Genomic DNA, 16,781 nt, shown 5'->3' on the forward strand with positions numbered 1-16,781 from the left:
GACTCAATGAACAAACTGTTAAGGTGAGTGGCCCTGCCAAATGTGCTGGAGAAGGCAATAAGCGCACAGAAATGTCACTTTTCTTCCTTACTGTAAACTGAGAAAACGGAACTTTGGACAAGATAGAGTCCAAGATTTTAAAGATATGAGTAGATTATATACCTTCCAAAGAAAAATTTTGTATACCTCACTGGTGAAAAACAGATGTATAAACATTATTCAGGGAAATAGTGGTGTTTGAAGAACATAATTTTTCACTGAGTTTTTTGTACCTTTTCTAGTGAGGACAGTGGTCATAGTATAATTGAGAGGGGTCATTTTGATCCCAAGACCCCAGAACCAGACAGACACTGCCAGTGGTTAGCATAACTTTGTGATATTTCCCCCTTTATTTTGTACATATTGTTCTTTAAAGGATCCTGAAAGAGAACTTGGAACCTGGGAAACACTTAGAGACCCCAGGGCACTGAAGCTCCTGGGGAAGTGACCTTCAGACATGTATCTTGCATCTCTTTTGTTTGATACCATCTGGAAGGAGAGCATTTTGGAGTGAAAGTTTTTCTTTTGCCTTAGAAGCACCATTCTCATTCAGGACTTTGGGGTAGGTGTATGAATAGGATAAACAGGGGTGGAGGAAAAGCTGCCAAGGTAGAGTCAGGAATTTTTAAGTTGGCCACCAAGCGTGAAGTCAAGCTTCTGGGAAAGGAGGATGAGTTGAGGTTGTGGATTTCTCCAAGAAATCGTCCCGGCCCTCCCTGCCCTCCAGCATTCTCTGGATGTTTCTCAGGTAAGGTCAGTGCCTCAGGCTGCTGCAGGGGCACCGTGGTGCAGGTACTGCCCCTGAGGGCGAAAATCCACAGGGTTTTGTTTTTTGCATTTTAAAATGGTTGACTAAACTGAACAGAGAATATTTTGTGACACAAGTTCATATTTCACTGTCCATAAATAAAGTTTTATTGGAACATAATCACATTCATTTACATGTTGCCTGTGGCTGCTTTTGTGCTACAACAGGAGAGTTGAATAGCTGTGACAAGAGTCAGTGTGGCCTCCAAAGCCTGACATATTATCAGACCCTTGCCTTAGGGGCTTCCCAGGTGGTGCAGTGGTAAAGAATCCAACTGCCAGTGCAGGAGACACAGGTTTGATCCCTGTATTGAGAAGATCCCCTGGAATAGGAAATGGCGACCCACTCCAGTATTCTTGCCTGGAGAATCCCATGGACAGAGGGGCCGGCTGCAGTCCATGGGGTTGCATAAGAGTTGGACACGACTGAGCGACTCAGCATGCATGCCTACAAAGGCCCTTGGGCTCATAGGATACAGATGTAGGTGGTTTAATTGGGAAAAGAAATAACCTCAGCAGCAGGATGAATTTGAGCATACTCTGGGAGATAATGGAGGACAGAGGAGCCTGGTGTGCTACAGTCCAGGGGGTTGCAAAGTGTCAGACATGACTTAGCAACTGAACAGCAACACAGCAGAGACTTTAGGAAACGGTGAAACTCAAGATGGAATTGTCAGCCCCAGAGCTGATCTGCAGTCTTCCCTTGGCGGGGGGTGCCCTAGAGCTCAAATAGTGATGCTATTCTCTATGTGGCTGGGCTTTAGGTATTCATAAGGCAGGTCAAGTTGCTCATTGCGGGCTGTAATTTCCCTTTCCAAGTTTTCCAGATCTGTTTGGAATTGGTTTAGTACAGACTTGGCCTTGGGGTCTGAGAAATACTTTTCTTTGTGATGCCCCAGAGGCACCTAAGAAAGAACAAAGGATCAGTCAGTTTTGAGTTCAAAGGCAGACACACCTAGAGCCTTGCCCTTCACTCTGCTGTTCCCTTCCAACTGTCATTTCCATTTCCCCAGAGTCCTCTCTTACCATGTCTGGCTGGCGGCGACCCAGATGCCATGTGATGGCCATTTGAAGACAGGCTTGTCGGACATCAGGTAGTGAGCCCATCATTGTGGCCATTGTCACATCTTCCTTGGTGGTGGGTGGGGGCATCCGCATTGTGCATGGGGCGTTAGGGACCCAGGCATACCAGTCCAGCTGGGGGAAGAAACTGCATCCCTAGGATCCTAGTACTTAGGGTTTGAACCCCATCTCTCCCATGGGCATCCCCCAAGTCCAGACACTTGCCTTCAGGGATCTGGGCTTTCAGTGCTCCATACCTGGCCCTGGTTGATGGCCCCATGCTGAGCAGTGCACGTGAAGACACACATGGTAAGGAAATGGCAGAGTTGATTCTGGGACTGGAAGGAGACAGGGAAACCTGGGCAGAAACAGAACAGGATTTAGAGGCTACAGTCTGAGAGGAGAGAAATAAAGGCCGATGTCTGGATGTCTACATTTTGGCATTGATGGATGTTTGTTTGGTTCATTTGTTCAAATATATTTGCATCAGATGTGGGCTTCAACTCAGACTCAAGTAACACAGTTGGGTTACTTAAGCTCTCTGAACCTCAATTTCTTGACCTGTAAAATGAGAGTGATACCTACTTTATAAATGAGTTAGTCACCTGACATGGAACAAGTGTTCCAATAAGCAATTATTGTTATTTTGGAAGGGTGGGGGGCTGAAAAGGTTTGAGTGATCAGAAACCCTTTGCCTCAAAAAGTAGTTGAGAATTTAGGGATGTTTCCTCTTGTTTGCAGACAGGGAATTGCAGGTGTCTAATTTATAATGTGAAGGATAAGCGAAGTTGTAGATTTACAATGTCACAGGCAAGAGAGGCTTTCTGCAAAGATTATGTTCAAGCCACTCAATTTACAGTGGAGGTGGGGGCTCAGAGACCCAGTAATCCTGTCAGTTAAGGTGAACAAATGTAATCACTCCCTTTTTATAGATTAAAAAAAATCAAAGACTAAAGAGATTAAACTGCTTCTAGAGCTTTCCTGGTGGCTCAGTGATAAAGAATCCACCTGCTGATGCAGATGTGGGTTCATGGGTTTAGTTCACTGGGTGGGGAAGATCCCAGGTGGAGGAAATGTCAACCCACTCCAGTATCCTTGCCTGGGAAATCCCATGGACAGAGGAGCCTGGTGAGCTACGTCTAGGCCGTCTCATAAGAGTTGGACACTACTGAGCGGCTAAACAAACAATAGGACTGTGGTAATTGGGAAAAGGCAGAGGCTGACCTTGAGCTCGGGTTCCTAACTGCTAATCTCAGGTTTGTTTTTATTTTAGCACATTTTCCCCTAAAAAGTCTGTTGAGAAAATGAGGCAAAGGTGGGCTGTGAGAACTGAGGGAGAGTGGATGAATAGAGAATGAGAAGCACTTACTGGAGGCTAAAGTTGACATGTGGATGTTTATTTTAATTTTCCAAATGTAGATGCTGGTTGGGGAAAAGATGGCCAAGGAGAGGAGGAGGGGTCTCCCGGGAGCCTGTGGAGCCCAGGGGACAGACGCAGATGTACTAGAGAAAGTTTGGTCCTGGAAGGGGGGTGGTGCAGCTACTGATGCCCCAGAGGGACGCTCCCTCTTGAGGGCGAGTGTCAGGCTAGTGCTCACGGCACCCCCAGAGGCTGGCCATAGCGACTCCCCAGTAAATATCTGTAGTTGCTCCACAGAGGCAGAGATGTCGGTGTGAAATGTGAGGGACAGGGATGGAAGGAAGATTTGGAGCAGGCCATGCTGGCCTCTGTGTGTTAGAGAGAGGAGGAGGAAGCCAGGAAGAATTGAGAAAGGCTGCTTCTTCCCCAGAGGGTAGAATGCCAGTGGGGGTGCTGAAGGCAGTGACTTGATTGTGGGGGAGGCTAGATCGGCCAAAGTGACATGAGCCCCAAGGGGACACTGACTTCAGGGTTGAGCCAAAGCCTGTGAAGCATTGTGTCTACATCTAGAAATGACCTTGTACTGTGGTCATTGTGCAGTGGGCCTGGACTTTGTCTGTATGTGCTGGACAGTGGGAAGCAGGAGAAGAAGAGGGAAAACAGAAGGGGTCATCATGGACTTTGGTGGAAAACTCTTCCCATTTATATTCTCAGGAAGGAAAAGATAGCCATGAGGAGAGAACGTGAGCCCCAGCGGGGCCTGGGAAGATCCCCCACCGTTCCTGGGGGGTGCCATGCTGTGGCAGGTTAGGGGAGGGGGTGGAAGTGAAGGATGATGGTCAGGGTCCCTGAGGAGGCTGATCCTTGGGCATTGGGAATTGTCCTGAGTCTTAGGAGGTGGGAATGGTATTCAGATGTTTGAAGTGTGGAGGGCGGGGGGTGTGATGGACAGGTGGGGTTCTGAACTCAGTGTCTGAGGAACTCCCATCTCTGGGAGGGATCTCACCTCGCTCCTGGGCCTGGCGCAGCCCCACCTCAGTGATCTCCCGACACCAGGCCTGCAGCTCAGGGTCCCCTTTCACAACGTCATCCCCGCGGTAGAAGAGGTGGACGATCCCCTCCACATACCTGCCCCGGGGAGAAGGGAGGTGAGCTCCTTAAGAGGAGAAGGCTCCGGCCTCTGACCTCTATACTTTTCCATGGTCTCTGGCCAGCTGACTGTTGCTGTGTCTGAGTATAGAGTCTTCTAGGCCTGCCTTTTGGGTCACTCCTAGCTGTTTCTACAGACTAGCCTAGAGAGGAAGGACATGTGGGTCCTTAGTTCTAGACATTCCCAGACATTGTTGACAGCCTTTCTTCCTAAAAAAAACCCGCTGATTTGTCCAGATCCCTCAGCCTCTGCATCCACAGCTTTCCCAATCTATGCTCTCTGTCCCCAGTCTGCTCCTCGGACCCCATCCACTGACTCCTTACTCTTCCTTATTTCTCCCCAGGATCCCTTCCTCTGCTTCTCCTGTCTGGACCTTCTTGTTTTCATGTTCCTTCTGCCCCATGCTGACCTTGGGACCAGAGCCCCACTCGCCTTCTCTCCCCCTCACCCCCCGCCCCTGACTCATTTCTTGACTTCCCCCTCACCCACCGGGCAGTGATTTCCCAGAGCCGTAAAGCATCACAGGCATAGAGAGCACCCGGGGTTCCCAGCAGGCGGCGATCAGCCAGATCGTCAAGAGGACAGAGGGAGCGGTAGGTCAGCTGAGCCAGGGCCCGGCGGAGCAAGTGCACATGGCCCCCTCCACCGGTGCTCACTGCCTGGGACAAGAGAGATGCAAGGCCTTGAGGAAGAAGCCAGTGCACAGTATACAAGGGGTTCTCAGATGTGGGGTTTTCACATTTAGAAACATGGATATAAAGGGCTCATAGGTTTAAGGGTCAGGACATTCATCCAGGTTGGTCTGGGATCTTGAAAGCAGCAAGAGATGGTAGAAAGTCGGTCAGTGATGCAGCCCCACTCACTTTATCAAATATGCCTCCGTCTGAGATGAGCTGAGTCCGTGCCCGGGTGTTGATTTCCATCGTGTAGCGGATGTGGGGCATCAGGAGCTAGGATAGGGGAGAACAGAGGGGGTCGATTATGGGGGACATGCTCAGGTCCTTCCTTGTAGGCAGCATGATGGCCTTCTCTCCTCCTGACGTTTTCCTCCCTTGACAGGCTGGTCTCTTCCTGTTTCCGTGATCATACCATCTCATGATCTTGTCACCTCTCTGAGTCGTCATTCTCTCCAGCCACACTGACCTGGGTTTCACTTCAGCAGTCACTTTATATTTATCCAAGGTACAGGACCCTCTAAATGTTGACCTTTCTCATCTCCTATCCTCATGTGACAACAGCGGGTCTTTTGTCTTTTGTCTCAGAGGCTGCAGTGATGCTTACATGAGTGATGCCCTTGAGTAGCAGCTGTTATTTATCTTGATGATTTCTACCTGGAGTGTAGGTGGCCTTTGAGAATCAGCACCTTTTGGTTTGCTTTTACTTTTTTTCTTTCCCCCTTTGGCTGTGTGGTGTGTGGGATCTTAGTTCCCTGACCAGAGATCAAACCTGCAGCCCCTGCATTGTAAGCATGGAGTCTTAACCACTGGACCACCAGGGTCCCTAATTTGCTTTCTTTTTTTTTTTTAATACTACAGATTTATTAAAAAGGTCAAAAGTTTAAAGAGACTAAACATATTGGCAAGGATATGGAAGCACTGGAAGTCCCAGACTCTTCTGGTAGGAATGCAAAAGAAAACCACCATTTTAAATCATAGTATGTGCTGAAGCGCTCAGTCACTTGGTCGGGTCTAACTCTTTTCGACCCCATGGACCGTAGCCCACCTGGCCCCTCTGTCCATGGGATTTTCCAGGCAAGAATACTGGAGTGGGTTGCCATTTCCTACTCCAGGGCTGATTTCCTTTTATACTCTGTCATCCTCACAGCTTAAATTAGTCTCTCTACTCATTCCCAAAGTCACACTTCCATCCTTTGGTTGCTTCATTGTCAGGTTTTGAGGGGTAGGGTTGGGTACCTTCAGTGAGGAGGAGCCATACTGTGCCACCTGTGTAAGCAGCAGAGGTGAAGTGAAAGTCGCTCAGTCATGTCTAACTCTGCGACCTCATGGACTATACAGTCCATGGAATTCTCCAGACCAGAATATTGGAGTGGGTCGCTGTTCCCTTCTCCACAGGATCTTCCCAACCCAGGAATTGAACCCAGGTCTCCTGCATTGCAGGAGGATTCTTTCCCAGCTGAGCCACTGCAGCAGCAGAGAGGCTGTTATCAAATCTCCTCCCACCCCAAATTAGGCAGTTAGACTCCCTCTATTTTGCAAGCTTTTCAAGAAATAGTTTTCCCTTAGCTATTAAAAAAGGCCATCTGATCTTCCATGCATTTCTTTGTATCTCAGACTATTTTGTTTTCATTTCCACCCAGTTTATGTACAGATTTCACAAAGGGTTGGTACTTATCTAAGTAGTTGTTGCTGGAGACAGAATGAGCCAGAGAGAACTATGGGGTCAGAAGGCCAAAGCAGCTCACATTGACTGAAACTTCAGAAAGTTCATGAAAGTTGCTGAGTGTCATAGAAAGCCTAACATCCACTTGAGGAGAGGAGAAGCCTGAGGACAAACAACTCTTAATAATAATCGGGACCTCCTTGATGGTCCAATGGTTAACAATCCGCCTGCCAATTCAGGGGACACTGGTTCAATCCCTGGTCCAAGAACTAAGATCCTACATGCCAGGGGGACAACTAAGCTGTATGCCAACTGCTGAGCCTGAGCTCTAGAGCCCACAAGCTGCAACTACTGAAGCCCACTTGCCCTAGAGCCTGTTCTCCACAACGAGAAGCCACTGCAGTGAGAAGCCCACACACCATAATGAGAAAGTAGCCCCCGCTCACCACAACTAGAGAAAGCCTGTGCACAGCAATGAAGACCCAGCACAGCACCCCCCCAAAAAGGTGGTGATAATAAAAATTGCAAGAACTAATTTTTTTTTTTAGCTTTTAGCCTGTGTCATACTATTAGGTCATTTTATCCTGTAGCAGCCCCACGATGGTGTTCCTTTCGTCCCCTTTTAGACATGAGGACACTGAGCTCACACCTGTACAGAGGTTAGGACTCAGGAGTCAGGCCTTGGCAGTCTGAATCCAGAGCCTGCACAGATCACCTCTGGGACATTGGCCGGCTTGGCTCTCCTGTGTGTGCTGATAACAGCGCAGCTCTTTGACATGTTTCTCTGGGAGTGGAGACAGGTGGGCACAGGGCTCAACTCGTAAAGGGGGGATATTGTCAGTGTGAATAGAGGCTTAGCCTATCCAAGGTGAGCAGAAGATAGTGGTGTAGGAGCACCATGAGATGAGTAAAATCCAAGATTCTGCTCATCACACTGGACTCCATCTTGTCGGTGCCACCCCAGCCTCCCGAGAGGCCACAGCTACTGCTGGCCAGGCTTTAAGGGACCTGGCAGGCCCCTAGCTGAAGTACAGTTCAGTCCTTCTCCCTGCCAGGTGCTCACCTGTGTGTCCTGCTAACACTTCGGATTCCATGAACCTCAAACTGAATCTCATCTTTGCTTCCCAGCTGGCTTCTTTCCCATCTTTCCTGTTTCTGACAGTTGTTCTGATTCATAAGCCTGTTTCGTATGCATATGTTCATATGCAGTTTCGTCCCTTTTGCCTTGTTCCCTATATCTAAGATGTCATCAAAATTTTGAGGACATTTTTAAGCAAGCATGAGTCTTATTGTTGCTGCTGTCAGCTGATCAGTAGATGCTGAGCTCACTCTTTTATAAAATTATAGGATTTCTAGGTCAGTCTCCCACACCCACCCTTGGGCTCCTGAGTGTTGTAGAAGCTTAGACCTCTGACTTTTCTGGCTCTGGTCTGATACCCAGGCTTGCTGCAGCTACTGTTCCTTCTCTTCCCCAAGTCTGATGATTATTATTTTTTTAGCTGAGCCATGTGGCATGTGGGGTCTTAATTCCCAGACCAGAGATCGCACCTGTACCCCCTGCAGTGGAAGTGTGGTGTCTTAACCAGTGAATGGCCAGGGAAGTCCCTGATTTTTTTTTTTTTTTAAATTCTTGTCACCACCTTGCCAACACATGTCTTTCTCCATTTCTCTCCTGGGCTGGAATAAGCACCCTGTTGGGCCGCTCTCCTTGCCTCTTGCTCTGTTCCTACTTAGCACTCTCAGTTGGGGTGGAACATTCTCCATCAGTATTCTAGTGTTTACCAGCTGTCTTGTGATTTCAAATTCTAGGTCCAGGTATTGTTCTCTGGGTAGTTCTTATGGGCACCATGTGTCTTTCTGGCTAAATCGTAAATCTACTAAGGCAGGAACAAGGCTTTTGGTTTACTGGCAATATTCTGGCTATACTTTCGGCCCATTGCTAGATTGTCATATCTGAGAATTTCAGAGGGTTCCTTTGTAATATGTCCTGAAGAAATGTTAAGTGACTCAATTAAAACACAAGTCTCAAAATATTGATAGTCTTTCTTTCTTCTGTTCTCCCTTCTTTTACAAAGTGATAAATTTTTTCTTGCTGCTATAATATCGTATGATGGGGCTTCCCAGGTGGTGCTAGTGATAAAGAACCTGCCTGCCAGTGCAGGAGATGTAAAAGTCCTGGTTTGATCCCTGGTTCAGGAAAATCCCCCCAAGGAGGGCATGGCAACCCACTCCAGTATTCTTGCCCAGAGAAATCCCATGGACAGAGGAGCCTGGCAGGCTATAGTCCATAGGGCCGCAGAGTCAGAAACGACTGAAGCAACTTAGCATGCACACATGCAGTATCATGTGATATTGGCCTCTTTCCTTTCTCTGGGGTCTGAATGAAGTAGGACGTGGAGGGTAGAGGTGGTACCTTGAAGATAGGGTGCAGCCCTGGGAGGCACCTCATGGTGGCCACAGCAATGACCTCAGCCAGCAGATGGGTGTTAAGCAGATGGTATTGGAGCTGATGCAGTTGGAAATCTGAATTTCGGACCCAGGTCTTTGCCAGGAGCCAGGCGAGTGGAGGATCTGAGGGCAGGAACAGTGGTGGGGTCGGGGAGATGGAGCTGGGAGGCTGGATCTGGGAAAAAGAAATTAAGGCTTCATTGAATTCCCACTTTATGCGTGACCTTATGGTCAGCCATCTTGGGGAAACAGATGAGTAAATACGATTATTGCCATCCAGAAGATTGTAATCTAGAGGATTAAGAGGAGGAAGAATGAGGCCCCTTCCACCCTTCCTCTCACTGCTGTGGCACCGTGCACCCATCATGGTCTTTGGGGTGAATGCAGGGGATTTGAAGCAGGGAGTCCAGTGAGGAGGTCCTGATGGTGGTTTGGGAGAAATGTGATGGGGGTCTGAGTTATGGTGGGGGATGGAAGGGGAAGCTGGGTGTATGAGATAGTTGACAGGGTTTGTTAAACTGACTGTTGAGAACAGTGGGAGAAAAGAGAGTGGGCTGAGGGATTAATTAGTGACTCTTAAAATGTGTTCCCAATCTCAAAGCATCCACGTCACTTTGGAACTTAGAAAAGCAAATTCTCAGTCCCCATCCCAGACGGACTGAATCAGAACATCTCAGGCTGGGACCCAGCAAACTGTGTTTTCACAAGCCCTCTAGGTCATTCTGAGGCACACTACAGTTCGAGAACCACTGGGTATAGGATGAGAACTCCAAAAGGCCATTATGACTCTTGAACAAGTCCTTCCAGTTGGGCGAGTCAGGAGAAACTAGGCTGTAAGCAGAGTGACATGAGGACAGGTCTCACTGTGTGAGGATGGAGCTTGAGAGCCAAGAACCAGGGGGCTGGGTCCTCAAGTGCAGAGGTGGAGGTGAACAGCAGCAAAGTTGGGAGGGGGTGCCTGGGGCACCTCACCTGGATGACCATGGGTAGCAGCTTCCCACTGGGGTCCATCTTGAGCATGACGAGGGGGGCAGCCAGGTACTGCTTCTCTCCTCGGATCACGTTGGCTGGAATTCCGTCCAGGAGGATGAAATCAGCCTCAAACAGAGAACCATTCTGGGGAAAGGAGGAATGTATCCATCCTTTGAGTTTAAAGTCTAACCCAAGAGGGCAGGGGCAAAGGGGGAAGACATTTTAAGATATTTATCTTGATTCTTGCCATCATCCTGTGTCAGTTACGGAGTCTTATTGGCAGAACCAGAGCATCTTGGCTGATTCCTCTCATTTTAAGTGACAAACAGCCTAGTGAAGGTAGGTGTCTTGTTCAGGTCTGATTTCAGAACAGGCCTGCCCAGTCCAGTGTGCACACTGGCCCCTTGTCCAGATGGCCAGGCCCCTACCCCACCATCCTGCAGTGATCTGCTCCCTGTGTTCAGCTGTCACCAGCTCAGCCAACGCTCTTTCACTCCAAAACTCACCTCCTCTGTCAAGGAATCTGCAGAGGTTGCCCTGCCAGCACTGCCGCCTAGTCCAGCACACATGCCCGTGACATGCTCACATGTGGCCTAGCTCATCGTCCTCACATGCAGCTCACCTCCTCCAAACCCAAGCAGCCTCCACAGTTCTCCCCTCATGATGGCACATTTTCCATCTTTCTTCCTCCCTTTGAACACTGGTGTCCAGGGCACTGACATCAACCAGGAGACAACATTGTCCCTGGTAACACCACCAGCCCTGTCTGTGCCCTGGGGATCCATCCTGTTTCTCCTCCATGCTGGGAGTTCCCCAGAGTTTTCCCTACATACTGTATCACCTCCAGTTTTTCCAGCACTGGAGTCTGGACCAAGGGTTACCACAGCCTCCCTTCTTCAACTCATTTTTGGTCCCTCCCCTTCACCACTTCTGGCTGCACTGCCAAGGTGAGAACAGTGCAGGGTGGGAGGGATACCTGGAGTTCTCTCTCCAGCTGGGCCCGTAGCTCCTCCATTCCCGAGGGCAGCACCAGCCGGGAGGGCAGAGAGGTGCAGCGTCTCAACAGCATGGGGTTGGCGCCATTGAGGAACTGGTAGCCAAACAACTCATCGTCCCGCCAGCGCTGGTGAACCTTCTCTGTGGTGTCGGGGTGGAGTGGAGTGGAGTGGAGTGGAGGAGGAGGTTTACACAGTTGGGATGTCCCTCCTCCAGGCCCTACCCCAGTGATGTAGGCATGTGACCACCCTGTATCCAGTCCCTATCTTTTCATCTTGGGGCCTCTGAGAAATGACCCAGCACAATATAGTCTCATCTGCGAAACACTTATGAGGGACTGTGGAGTGTGAAGGTCGGGACATCAAAAGAGGCCATCAACAGGTTATAGAGACCTGGGGAACCACTGACCAGCCAGGGGGCTCTTCTGGCCCCAGAAGATGAGATCAAAATCCTCCAGACTGGTCCAGGAGCTCAGGAGGGTGTAAACACGTTTGAGGACCATCTCCAGAGCCCTAGACGGGAATCAAGGTGTGAACCCACTCGCCCATCCCTCAGCCCCTCACCATCTACCACCATTTTTAGATCTCCCGGCCCTTTCACCACTCTGAACTCCAGGCCTGTTCTCACCCCGCCTTCAGTGTCCACTCAAAGTCCAGCCTCTTCTCCTCGTGGAATCTCATATTTGCAGGTAGATCGTCCTCACAGCCCGCAGCTATTGTCAGGGGTAACCCTTCCTTCCAGGTGGCCCAGCTAGGAAATGGGGACAAGGCTTCAGGAAGGGTGCCCAGGTCAGTAGTGGGGGCGGGGTCAGGGAAGGGGGTTACTGCTGAGAGGCCCTGTGGGTGGGTGGTCACCGGTATATCTGATGTCTTTCTTTCAGCTCCTTCTCTCGATGTCTCTGGAACACGTCCAATGCATTGTTTCCTGCCAGACGGGCTGGGGAGATGTTAAGACAATTGGCCACAGTCTGTGTGGTCCTGGGCTCTCCCCCGCTTGTCCTCATCTTCCTTTTCAGCAGTCATGGGCCCTGTGTTCAGTTCTGCTCTGTTGCTTTTATCTCTGGCCTTGCATCACTCCATTGATTTCTGAGACACATTTACCTTGTCATTGCCAACTGGATACTCTGGGTTTTGTTAATCTCATCCCTCATCTCTTGCCTTGAGACAATCTAATGTTTGACATCTTTTCTTGTCCATTAACTCGCCTTTCCCCGCTTGATCTTATTTCATCAGTATCTGTTGTTGGAAAAACCACTGTAATTTAGGTGATAAAATCTTGTGAATCCCTGGCAGTCCAGTCGTTAAGACTCTGCAAGTCCATTGCAGGGGGCATGGGTTCAATCCCTGGCTGGGGAACTAAAGTCCCATATGTTGAGCAGTGCAGCCAAAAAAAAAAAAAAAAGTGATAAAATCTTAGTCACCCATATGCCCTTACCTGTTTTCTGCTATATATTGCCTTGGTTAATTTCACATGTGCTGAACCTCACCTACCACACCTCAGCCGTCTTTGGAAATCTATGAGGAACAGCTCTTTGCTTTCTTTCTCTGACTTCACTCTGCTTAGACCCTCAGAGTCTGTTATCACCTTGTTCCTGCTCTTAGCTGCATGTATACTCACCAGTGTCAAAGTGATGTCTTTCTATCCTTACTTGTCCTGGCCTGCATTTTCCTCCATGATCATCTCTCTTGCTATTTTCCATGGTAACAGATTCTGTATTGGCTGTCCTCATTCACCCCCACCTGCTGTCAGTGTGCACCCTGTCCCTCATGGTTTGTTTCCGTGTTTTTCCAACCAAACCCAGCTCTCCAAGTCACAATAACAAACATTGTTTATTATTTCCCATAGCTGACTCCTCTCAGGGTCGCCTCCATCTGCTATTCCACTTACTACCTGTACCTGCCCTGCCCCAACTTGTTCCTCATCCCATACAGATCTCCTTTCTGCTTTTACTTGGGCGCTTCTGTTTCCCATCATTGATGGACTCCCATCCCCTGCCCTCATCTTCTTGGAGGGTGGGATCTACACGTGAACTTATGTCCCTGTCCAGCTCCACTTGGAGCTTTTTTTTTTTTTCTTCTGTGTATAATTTGGTATTTTATAACTTTCCGGTGTTCTGCCTTCTCCATACTTAACTTGCTGAACGCTCACTTTGCTCAAGGGCCTCTGACCTTCCTCAGCTACCCACTCCCACCCCCTTTCCCATCTGTTCTCCAGGACCGTACACCCCTCCTCCCGACACTGCCCCTCACCGGTGGCCTCTGGCAGGCACAGCACGCCGTCACCCTGCACCCAGCGGTAGCACGGGAACGCGGCCTCCTCGCAGGCTCCAGGGCCCCGCACCGTGATGCGGTCGCAAAACCACGCGTCGTCCACCAGGGAGTGGTGTTTGCGCAACTTCACGAACTGCAGCGGCCCCAAGTCCTCTGGAACTTCGTGCTCAAACTCCTCCTCCTGTGGGACCAGAACCCAGAGACAGTAGCAGGGTTCCAGGAGAGGCCGTTTTGCCGGGGTGGGCGGGGCGTAAGTAATGCGGTGGGGACAAGAGAGGAGGGGACCTTTGTGGAGCCTCGGTTGGCATGGCCTTCAAATACAGCATTCCTCGTTCTGCCTCCGGACGCTTGCGCGGTGGGTCTCACCCCTATCACACCGGCAGAATGAGGGAGCCCGGCGCGTGGCCCGCAGTGTCTTTAATTGATGTCTGAGCATCAGCACTTCAATCGGTCCTTTAACTGAGCTTCCCCCGCGCCCTCCTCACTAGGAGCATCCCGCTTGACTTCAGATCCTATACTGACACAGGCACGGGTCATTTGGAGAAGGAGTTGGAGGCTGTGAGGACCAGGGCCGTCGGGGAGGGAGAAGGGTGTGCGCCCTGCCTGGACCCTGGCTCCCGATCCTCTCCTGGCCCAGGCACCGGCGTCCCAACACCTGAAAGCCCCAGCGGACACGGTCCTGCTGTCGTTTCGCCCCCTATCCCGCCCCCTCGCCGGCCTCCCGCCTCCCCGCTCGCCCGCTGACCTGGCCCCGCGCCGGCCGCAGCTGCAGCTCCAGCTCCGTTTCCCCGCGCGCCCCGACCAGCCACAGCTGCACGCGGTTGTGCGAGCCGGCGAAGAGCGAGGCCCCGGTGGCCACGAGGATGCGGTAGTGGCCCATGGCCGCCCCGGCGGCTGAAGCGAGGGGAGCCGGGTCCGTGCGCGCTTCTCGAGGCTGCCCGGGGCCGCCGGCAGGTGTTGAGGCGCCTCAGGGCCGGTCCCGGGCCTTTAAAGATGGGCCCGCGTCCCCGCCCTCCTCACCACTTTCAGGCGTTCCCAGTCTCCGCCCCAGACTAGCCCGAACCTGCGAGCCGCCGCAGAGCCGGCTGTGTGGAAGAGCCGCGCCTCCCCGCCCGAGCGCAGCTGCGAGGGAGATAAAGGGGCCCCGGCCTGGGGGAAGCCGAGAGAACGGATGTGGCCGGGTTTTCCTCCTCCCGAGGAGGTCAGGGGACTCGGGGTTGAAGGGAGCAAGACGAGAACAGTCCCCGAGGTCGCCGAGACTTTGGGGGAGCTCGAAGGAAGAGGGAGCGTGTTGGTCTTCCAAGCGAAGGAGGAAGTTCCTGCTTTTGTGGGCTGGGATCTGGGGAAGATGGTGAGCCGAGCCCTGGAAGGTTGACCTGGGTGACTGCGCTGGGACATTCCTGGGGAGTGGGCTTCTCTGGATCCAGTTCAGCCCAGTCAGTCTTCAGTTTCGGATTGCTACCTGATTTGAGCGCAGCCCTTCAATAAATGACCAGAGTTTCCCCAGGTTGCCTAAAACTTGGAAAAGTAACGGCTAAGAGACTCGCTTCCCACCCCACCCCCAACCTCGTGTCAAACTTGGCTGGGTTAGGACCCCCCCCCCCCCCCCCGACACATACATGTCAGATACTGCATGCTATGCATGTTAAGTCGGTTCAGTTGTGTCCGACTCTTTGGGACCCTATGGACTATAGCCCACCAGGCTCCTCTGTCCCAGGGATTCTCCAGGCAAGAATACTGGAGCGGGTTGCCATTTTCTCCAGGGTAGTCTTCCGGACCCAGGGATCGAACCCGCATCACTTTATGTTTCCTGCATTGGCAGGTGGGTTCTTTACCGCTAGCGCCACCTGCCAACCTCTTCAGATACTGAGGGAGGCCTAACTGAGGCAGGGCAGTGAGCACTTCCTTTTGTCCTGTCTTCATAGTGGGTGCAGAGAATGTTAGGCACCCAGGTGTGAGGGTGCAATGTGGAGCCACTTAGGGACCCAGCATTCTTGGGCGATTCCCATGGACTTTGTCCCTCCAGAATGAATGCAGCCTCTTTCTCTTCTATATGTTCCAGGTACATTTTTATTCTGGCCTCACTGACCCTGGTGCTTGCTTTCCCCACAAGAATCCAGTTTTTTCCTAAAAAAAATCAGGTGTAAAGTTCTTGTTAATCATGAAGTTCTACTTCTTTCATCTTCCCCATTGTCTTTATCCCACTTTGAGCACACACACCCACCCCCACTGTTTCCTGGTCATTTGTGGCACTCAGGGCCAGAAACTGGGGAACCAGGGAGCAGCGGTGGGACTTTGTCAGGAGGATGATTCAGGGCTCAGGCTTTAGCACCCACCCAGGAAGCCTCTTGCTGGTCCCTACCCAAGTCTTCTTGGCCCTAGTCTTTATAAGCATTTGGCTCACAGTGGACATGTTTGGCAGCCTGGGCTAGGCCAGGGCAAGGTAAACCTGCTTTCTTGAGCCAGACCCTCAAAAATGACTTGACATGTTGCCTTTGGTGGGCATGAGAGGGATTCCAGTCCTGCCTTCCAGCCTCCAGATCTTACAGAAGTGTCTGATCCTTACTGGGTGCCCTTCCCCTTCTTATCTTCTGGGCCCACTCCCGCCTACTGCATCCTCAGTGCTCGGGGCTGGTATCTGCTGGCCCCCAGCACAGTTTCCTCCAGTTTGGGGTATCCTGTAATATCCAAATAGTGTGGCTCACATTCCCCATCTTTTTGTAGTAGCTGAACCTGGCCTTTCCACACGTGCCCTTAAAGTGTCACTCTTACCTAAAATGAAAGTTTGCGTCATACTTCCAAGACTAGTCCATACTTCAGCCTGCTTCTCTGCTGTTCCGTGACACCTTTTATGCCTGCTGGAGCGTACTCAGAGGCAGGGTGGGGGTGGGGATGGATAATTAAGAACAATAATCCAAGCTACTACATATGCTAATAAGTTAATGTTTAAAACAGAACAATACCTGGCAGTAGTCTCCATATGTATTCATTGCTATTATTCTATTACTTACATTCTGGAAACAGTTTTCAATTGAATGTTGGCATCAGTATTTCTAGAACTTTCTCTGCCTCTCCTCACCCCATACTATTTTTCCATGTCCTTTCCATTTAGAGGTCTTACTCCTCAAAACCTTCTCACTTCTTTTTTTTCTTTTGCAGCTTATTCATTTTATTGGGAAATATAATGAAAAACAAGATTTCCCAACCCAGGGAAAGCTCTCCACAAAGGCAGTGGAGGAAAGAAAATAGTTTTATACTTGAATAAGCATTAGCAGAATGTGATGTGCGTCACAGGCCATCTGCTAAGAGATTGTAAAGATAAAATAATCCCGTCCTG

At 50.5% G+C, this 16,781-nt stretch overlaps 1 protein-coding gene across 3 annotated transcripts; it reads right to left on the reverse strand.

Moving 5' to 3' along the window:
* Nucleotides 1–924: 924 nt before the first annotated feature.
* ALOX12 (arachidonate 12-lipoxygenase, 12S type) lies at nucleotides 925–14,881 on the reverse strand. 3 transcript variants are annotated; one of them, XM_043476419.1, is made up of 15 exons: nucleotides 14,508–14,881; nucleotides 14,190–14,338; nucleotides 13,424–13,625; nucleotides 12,029–12,110; nucleotides 11,802–11,924; nucleotides 11,583–11,686; nucleotides 11,155–11,315; nucleotides 10,179–10,322; nucleotides 9,172–9,381; nucleotides 5,282–5,368; nucleotides 4,908–5,077; nucleotides 4,275–4,396; nucleotides 2,166–2,266; nucleotides 1,873–2,043; nucleotides 925–1,751 (listed from the first exon to the last, which is right to left on the reverse strand). In XM_043476419.1, exons 2-15 carry the CDS (start codon nucleotides 14,322–14,324, stop codon nucleotides 1,572–1,574), a joined length of 1,992 nt encoding a protein of 663 aa, XP_043332354.1. In that variant the 5' UTR covers nucleotides 14,325–14,338; nucleotides 14,508–14,881; the 3' UTR covers nucleotides 925–1,571. The 3 variants fall into 3 exon arrangements, with proteins under 3 accessions (XP_043332354.1, XP_043332344.1, XP_043332364.1); XM_043476409.1 differs by having other exon boundaries at nucleotides 14,190–14,514; XM_043476429.1 differs by lacking the exon at nucleotides 925–1,751 and having other exon boundaries at nucleotides 1,922–2,043; nucleotides 2,134–2,266; nucleotides 14,190–14,516.
* Nucleotides 14,882–16,781: the final 1,900 nt, after the last annotated feature.

Source organism: Cervus canadensis, chromosome 1, assembly GCF_019320065.1.
Source record: "Cervus canadensis isolate Bull #8, Minnesota chromosome 1, ASM1932006v1, whole genome shotgun sequence".
Lineage (NCBI taxonomy): Eukaryota > Metazoa > Chordata > Mammalia > Artiodactyla > Cervidae > Cervus > Cervus canadensis.